Genomic DNA, 7,618 nt, shown 5'->3' on the forward strand with positions numbered 1-7,618 from the left:
ACACACACACACACACACACACACACACACACTGGCTCTCTCTCTCACACACACACACACACACACACACACACACACACACACACACACTGGCTCTCTCTCTCTCACACACACACACACACACACACACACACACACACACACACACACACACACACAAGGTGGTCAATCAACCAAGTTATCTTTCTTCTCCAATTCCATGAAATAATTCTAAACAAACTGGATATTTATATGATTATAATCATCATGCATCGGTCTGTTCCAGAGAATCCCTGACTTACCGGCAGCTCCAGAGACAGCGGGCGGAGGACACACACCGACTGCTGGTCAAGGCCTACAGACCTGTCTGGCCCAGTGACCTCCTGCCCAATGGTCAGTCCTCCTCCTCCTCCTCTTCCTCCTCCTCCTTCTTCTCTTTCTTCTTCTCCTTCTTCTTCCCCTGTCGTCAAATTCCAGCCATATCTCTCTTTAAAACTAAGATAAGAATATTTCTATTCGATACATTTGATTAACCTACTCGCGGTCTTTTGCAAATGCTTGCTTGTACTCAGTCCACTAGCTGCCATGCCATGATGAATGAAAAATTGAATGTATGTGTATGTGTGAACAGTAAGTGCGTGTGTGTGTTTGTGTGTGTTTGAGTGTGTGGGCGTGAATGTGTACGTATGTCTTTGTTGCTTGTTTTATAATTTTGTGTGTGTGTGTGTGTGTGTGTGTGTGTGTGTGTGTGTGTAGTACCTATGTACATGTAATGTACCAATTGTTCCAGTTTTTCATCGCTTTGTTACCTTTAATAGACTATTCAAGTTCCTATTCTTATTCGTCGTTCTTATTATTTTATTTTATTTCAGTTTATTTCTTTTTTTTTTATGTTTTGTGTCGTTCGTTCTTTATTTTTTATGTCGTTAAATGGGCAGAATTGTAAAAAGGCCTTTACTGTGCCTAATTCTTTACCCATTAAAGATTCAATCAATCAATCAATCCCCTCCTCCTCCTCCTCTTCTTCTTCTCCTTCTCCTCCTCCTACTCCTTCTTCTTCCCCTCCTCCTCCTCTTCTTCTTCTCCTTCTCCTCCTTCTTCTTCTCCTTCTCCTTCTTCTTCCCCTCCTTCTTCTTCTTCTTCTCCTCCTCCTCCTCCTCTTCTTCTTCTTCTCCTTCTCCTCCTTCTTCTTCTCCTCCTCCTCCTTCTTCTTCCCCTCCTCCTCTTCTTCTTCTCCTTCTCCTCCTCCTTCTTCTCCTCCTTTTCCTCTTCTTCTTCTTCTCCTCCTCCTCCTCCTTCTTCTCCTCCTCCTCCTCTTCTTCTTCTCCTTCTCCTCCTCTTCTTCTTCTCCTCCTCCTCCTCCTTCTTCTTCTTCCTCTCCTCCTCCTTCTCTTCTTCTTCTCCATCCTCCTCCTCCCAGTTTTCATACTATATTGAATGAATGCCTACAGGATATTTAAACCATATGTGCATATTTTACCGTGTTACCAACTAATTGTGTAATTGAGTTATCAGCCAAGTTTTCGAACAAACAATGTACACTAACTGTTGATATTATTGCGTTTCGACAATATAGCAAGAAATGAAAGAATCTGCGATAAATGTTGCACAAAAATGATAAAACTGACAAGTTTTGTATTTGTATTTGCATTTCTTTTTATCGCAACAGATTTCTCTGTGTGAAATTCGGGCTGCTCTCTCCAGGGAGAGCGCGTCGCTACACTACAGCGCCACCCGTTTTGTTTTGTTTTGTTTTGTTTTGTTTTTCTTTTCTTTTTTTCCTGCGTGTAGTTTTTTTATTTGTTTTTCCTATCGAAGTGAATTTTTCTACAGAATTTTTCCAGGAACAACCCTTTTGTTGCCGTGGGTTATTTTACGTGCGCTAAATGCATGCTGCACACGGGACCTCGGGACTAGCGTCCATACCACCAATCAAGGTCTAGTGGAGGGGGAGAAAATATCGGCGGCTGAGCCGTTATTCCAACCAACGCGGTCAGATTCTCTCGCTTCCAAGGCGGGCGCGTTACCTCTAGGCCATCACTCCACTTCATTGTTCACTGTTTTGTTTTTTTCTTGTGCCTCTCTTTTGACAGCATCAGATAAAAAAAAATATATCAAAAAAATGTCTGTGAGTAATCTGTTCACCGGCTGTCTTTCCCTCCTTCCCTATCCCCCCCTCCCCCCATTCTGTCACCCTTCCCTCCTTCCCTCCCCTTCCCTACCCCCCCACCCACCCGTCCCTCCCCCCATTCTGTCACCCTTCCCTCCTTCCCTCCCCTTCCCTACCCCCACCACCCGCCCCTCCCCCCCCCCCATTCTGGCACCCTTCCCTCCCCTTCCCTACCCCCCTCCCCCAGTTCTGTCACCCTTCCCTCCTTCCCTCCCCTTCCCTACCCCCCCCCCCCCACCCACCCGCCCCTCCCCCCCCCATTCTGTCACCCTTCCCTACCCCCCTCCCCCAGTTCTGTCACCCTTCCCTCCCCTTCCCTACCCCCCCCCCACCCGCCCCTCCCCCCCCATTCTGTCACCCCTCCCCTTCCCTACCCCCCTCCCCCAGTTCTTTCACCCTTCCCTCCCCTTCCCTATCCCCCCCTCCCCCCTATTCTGTCACCCTTCCCTCCCCTTCCCTACCCCCCTCCCCCCCAGTTCTGTCACCCTTCCCTCCTTCCCTCCCCTTCCCTATCCCCCCCTCCCCCCATTCTGTCACCCTTCCGTCCCCTTCCCTATCCCCCCCTCCCCCCCATTCTGTCACCCTTCCCTCCTCTTCCCTATCCCCCCCTCCCCCCATTCTGTCACCCTTACCTTCCCTTCCATACCCCTCTCCCCCCCATTCTGTCACCCTTCCCTTCCCTTCCATACCCCCCTCCCCTCCATTCTGTCACCCTTCCCTCCTCTTCCCTATCCCCTCCTCCCCCCATTCTGTCACCCTTCCCTCCCCTTCCCTATCCCCCCCTCCCCCTCATTCTGTCACCCTTCCCTCCTTCCCTCCCCTTCACCCCCCACCCTCCCCCTCCCCCCGTTCTGTCACCCTTCCCTCCTTCCCTCCCCTTCCCTATCCCCCCTCCCCCCATTCTGTCACCCTTCCCTCCACTTCCCTATCCCCCCTCCCCCCCGTTCTGTCACCCTTCCCTCCCCTTCCCTATCCCCCCCTCCCCCCATTCTGTCACCCTTCCCTTCCCTACCCCCCCTCCCCCCCGTTCTGTCACCCTTCCCTTCCCTCCCCCCCCTCCCCCCCATTCTGTCACCCTTCCCTCCCCTTCCCTGTCCCCCCCTCCCCCCCGTTCTGTCACCCTTCCCTTCCCTACCCCCCCTCCCCCCCATTCTGTCACCCTTCCCTCCCCTTCCCTATCCCCCCCTCCCCCCCGTTCTGTCACCCTTTCCTCCCCTTCCCTATCCCCCCTCCCCCCCCATTCTGTCACCCTTCCCTTCCCTACCCCCCGTAACCCCCCATTCTGTCACCCTTCCCTTCCCTACCCCCCCTACCCCCCATTCTGTCACCCTTCCCTCCCCTTCCCTATCCAACCTCCCCCCCATTCTGTCACCCTTCCCTTCCCTATCCCCCCCTCCCCCCCATTCTGTCACCCTTCCCTTCCCTATCCCCCCCTACCCCCCATTCTGTCACCCTTCCCTTCTCTACCCCCCCTCCCCCCCATTCTGTCACCCTTCCCTTCCCTACCCCCCCTCCCCCCCATTCTGTCACCCTTCCCTCCCCTTCCCTACCCCCCTACCACCCGTTCTGTCACCCTTTCCTCCCCTTCCCTATCCCCCCTCCCCCCCATTTCGTCACCCTTCCCTCCCCTACCCTATCCCCCCTCCCCCCCATTCTGTCACCCTTCCCTCCCCTTCCCTATCCCCCCCCTCCCCCCCATTCTGTCACCCTTCCCTCCCCTTCCCTATCCCCCCCTCCCCCCCATTCTGTCACCCTTCCCTCCTTCCCTCCCCTTCAGCCCCCACCCTCCCCCTCCCCCCATTCTGTCACCCTTCCCTCCTTCCCTATCCCCCCCTCCCCCCATTCTGTCACCCTTCCCTCCCCTTCCCTATCCCCCCCTCCCCCCCATTCTGTCACCCTTCCCTCCTTCCCTCCCCTTCAGCCCCCACCCTCCCCCTCCCCCCATTCTGTCACCCTTCCCTCCCCTTCCCTATCCCCCCTCCCCCCATTCTGTCACCCTTCCCTCCCCTTCCCTATCCCCCCTCCCCCCATTCTGTCACCCTTCCCTCCCCTTCCCTATCCCCCCCCACCCGCCCCTCCCCCCATTCTGTCACCCTTCCCTCCCCTTCCCTATCCCCCCCCACCCGCCCCTCCCCCCATTCTGCCACCCTTCCCTCCCCTTCCCTATCCCCCCCTCCCCCCATTCTGTCACCCTTCCCTCCCCTTCCCTATCCCCCCCTCCCCCCATTCTGTCACCCTTCCCTCCCCTTCCCTACCCCCCCTCCCCCCATTCTGTCACCCTTCCCTCCCCTACCCTATCCCCTCCTCCCCCCATTCTGTCACCCTTCCCTTCCCTACCCTATCCCCCCCTCCCCCTGTTCTGTCACCCTTCCCTCCCCTACCCTTTCCCCCCCTCCCCCCATTCTGTCACCCTTCCCTCCTTCCATTCCCCATTTTTCTGTTTGCTTTCCCTGTCGGTTTTTCGTGATATGCTTTAGTTAAGGTGAAAATTGTGAATGAATGTTACTAACTGATCAGCCTATCGATTTAGTTTTAGTTATGATGATAAATTGAATTGATGTACATTAATCGATCAGCCTGATGACAAATTCCGAATGCTGTTATGACCCTGTCAACCTTTTGGGAACTTTATCCGCTGACTCTTTGTGTGTGTGTGTGTGTGTGTGTGTGTGTGTGTGTTTGTTTGTATGTGTCTGTGTCCGCGTGCGGCTGTCTGTGTCTGTGTCGATGTGTGTGTGTGTGTGTGTGTGTGTGTGTGTGTGTGTGTGTGTGTGTGTGTGGCCCCTCAGCCAAACCCCCCGGCGGATCAAGGCCGGCAGCCCCAGACACGGCCACCAACGGACACGCCGGCTCCTCCACCAGACTCTCCACCACCACCACCACCACCACCTCCACCTCCAGGCCCTCCCCATCCACCACCACCAGCACCTCTCGCCTCTCCGCCCCAGGGTCAAGGTCAGGTCAGCCGACAACCTTGACCCCCGGGCGATCAGGGCCCAGCACTCCCAGCGGCGTGTCGCACGCGCAGTTCCGCGCCGTGCAGAGGTCGTTCACCGTCATGACGCCGTCTGGGTCCCGGCGCTTCCGTGCCGCTGACAGCGATCATCAGCGTGAGTGTGTGGAGGGGGGCGGGTGAGGGATAGGGGGGCGGGGGTGGGAGGAGGAGTGTGAGGGGTGAATTGGTGTGTGTGCGTGTGTGTAGGGGGGTGGATAGGTGGGTGGGGGTTGGCGTGTGTGTCGGGGTGTGTATGTGCGTGTGTAAGCGGGGGCGATGTGTGTGTGTGTGTGTTATGCGTGCGCGGGGGAGGAGGGGCTGGAGGAGGGATACGTGTATGTATATGTGTGTTTGTGCGTGTTAGGGGTGAGGATGTGGGAGTGAGGGGGTGTGGGGGTTGTATGCGTGTGTGGAGGTGGGGGGTGGAGGGGGGTGGTCGTGATTGTAAGAGACACAGACATCGACAAAATTCTTCTTCTTCTTCTTGTGGTTTCATTGGCAATTCAATACAATGTGATTTATACATGTGTACGGCGTTCATTTCAGCACAGACACAGCACCACACACAAACGAACGTTCATCAGTTAACCCCTTCCATCCATTCACACACAAAAGAACGTTCATCAGTTAACCCCTTCCATCCATTCACACACAAAAGAACACTCATCAGTTAACCCCTTCCATCCATTCACACACAAAAGAACACTCATCAGTTAACCCCTTCCATCCATTCACACACAAAAGAACACTCATCACTTAACCCTTTCCATCCACACACAAAAGAACACTCATCAGTTAACCCCTTCCATCCATTCACACACAAAAGAACACTCATCACTTAACCCTTTCCATCCACACGCAAAAGAACACTCATCACTTAACCCTTTCCATCCACACACAAAAGAACACTCATCAGTTAACCCCTTCCATCCATTCACACACAAAAGAAAACTCATCACTTAACCCTTTCCATCCACACGCAAAAGAACACTCATCAGTTAACCCCTTCCATCCATTCACACACAAAAGAACACTCATCAGTTAACCCCTTCCATCCATTCACACACAAAAGAACACTCATCACTTAACCCCTTCCATCCACACACAAAAGAACACTCATCATTTAACCCCTTCCATCCATCCACACACAAAAGAACACTCATCAGTTAACCCCTTCCATCCATTCACACACAAAAGAACACTCATCACTTAACCCTTTCCATCCACACACAAAAGAACACTTATCAGTTAACCCCTTCCATCCATTCACACACAAAAAAAACACTCATCACTTAACCCCTTCCATCCACACACAAAAGAACACTCATCAGTTAACCCCTTCCATCCACACGCAAAAGAACACTCATCAGTTAACCCCTTCCATCCATCCACACACAAAAGAACGCTCATCATTTAACCCCTTCCATCCATCCACACACAAAAGAACACTCATCAGTTAACCCCTCCCATCCTTTGTTCGCTTTGTCCACCAGCATCCAGACCCGCAACCAAGTCCACCACGCGCCCACCACGTGCCGCCACTCTCCACGGGAACGACAAGAACCACCCCCACCCCAACCCCAACCATCACCACAACAACAACATCAAGGCTAGCGTCAAACACACCACCACCACCACCAACAACAACACCAACAACGCTGGATCCAGATCCGCCCGCTTCGGCACCGCCCGTAGCTAGTAGTGTCTACGGAATGTATCATATCACATGTGTTTGGTTTATACACTGATCACCTCACCAATGACCGAAGCGCGCCACAAACCATGAAGCAGAGCTTTGGACCACTATGATGAAGATCTGCTGAACTTGACATCAGTTGATAAAAAAAAAAAAAAGAAACAAGATCCAATGGCCTTGCTTTAAAGGCTTGCTAAAACACACACACACACACACACACACACACACACACACAAGCGCGCACACACACACAAGCGCGCGCGCGCGCACACACACACACACACACACACACACACACACACACACACACACACACACACACACACACACAATCCTCCTATGAACAGGTTGAGGGAGGGAGTCGGATGAGAAGACAACAGGAAAAAAAAAAGAAAAAAAAGACTGACATCATTACACAATGGACAGAAAAACCATTTGCAGAGACCCATGCCTTTGACTCGCAACCGACAGACCTGGTGGAATCCGGAATCATGTGAACAGTTCTTTCGTCCGGCGCTCCAAAGACTCTTCACGGAATTGAAGAAGAAGACGGTATATACACACACGCCCCCCCCCCCCCTCCCCCGCCCTTCCCCCTCCCGCCCCTTCTTCCCCCGCCCCCTGGTGGCTGGCAATCTAACTGGATTCAGAGACACTGTGTATGTGGAGTCTGTTTCTGTTTTGCAGTACTGTGGAGTGAAGGAGGTGTCGGCTGTTTTGAGGGTAGTCTGGAATAGTGGAATCGGCTCGTCTCAACCAGCTGGTTCTCCCGTCCGTT

At 53.3% G+C, this 7,618-nt stretch overlaps 1 protein-coding gene across 1 annotated transcript in view; it reads left to right on the top strand.

The window, feature by feature from the left end:
* Nucleotides 1-6,959, top strand: part of LOC143281484 (uncharacterized) — a 70,956-nt gene extending 63,997 nt beyond the window's left edge. The window contains exons 15-17 of the mRNA XM_076586694.1: nucleotides 266-372; nucleotides 4,939-5,259; nucleotides 6,638-6,959. Coding sequence (XP_076442809.1) covers nucleotides 266-372; nucleotides 4,939-5,259; nucleotides 6,638-6,843 — 634 coding nt within the window. The 3' untranslated portion in view covers nucleotides 6,844-6,959. The remainder of the gene's footprint in view (nucleotides 1-265; nucleotides 373-4,938; nucleotides 5,260-6,637) is intronic.
* The last annotated feature ends 659 nt before the right edge of the window (nucleotides 6,960-7,618 follow it).

This window comes from Babylonia areolata, chromosome 4 (genome assembly GCF_041734735.1).
Source record: "Babylonia areolata isolate BAREFJ2019XMU chromosome 4, ASM4173473v1, whole genome shotgun sequence".
In the NCBI taxonomy this organism is placed as follows: Eukaryota; Metazoa; Mollusca; class Gastropoda; order Neogastropoda; family Buccinidae; genus Babylonia; species Babylonia areolata.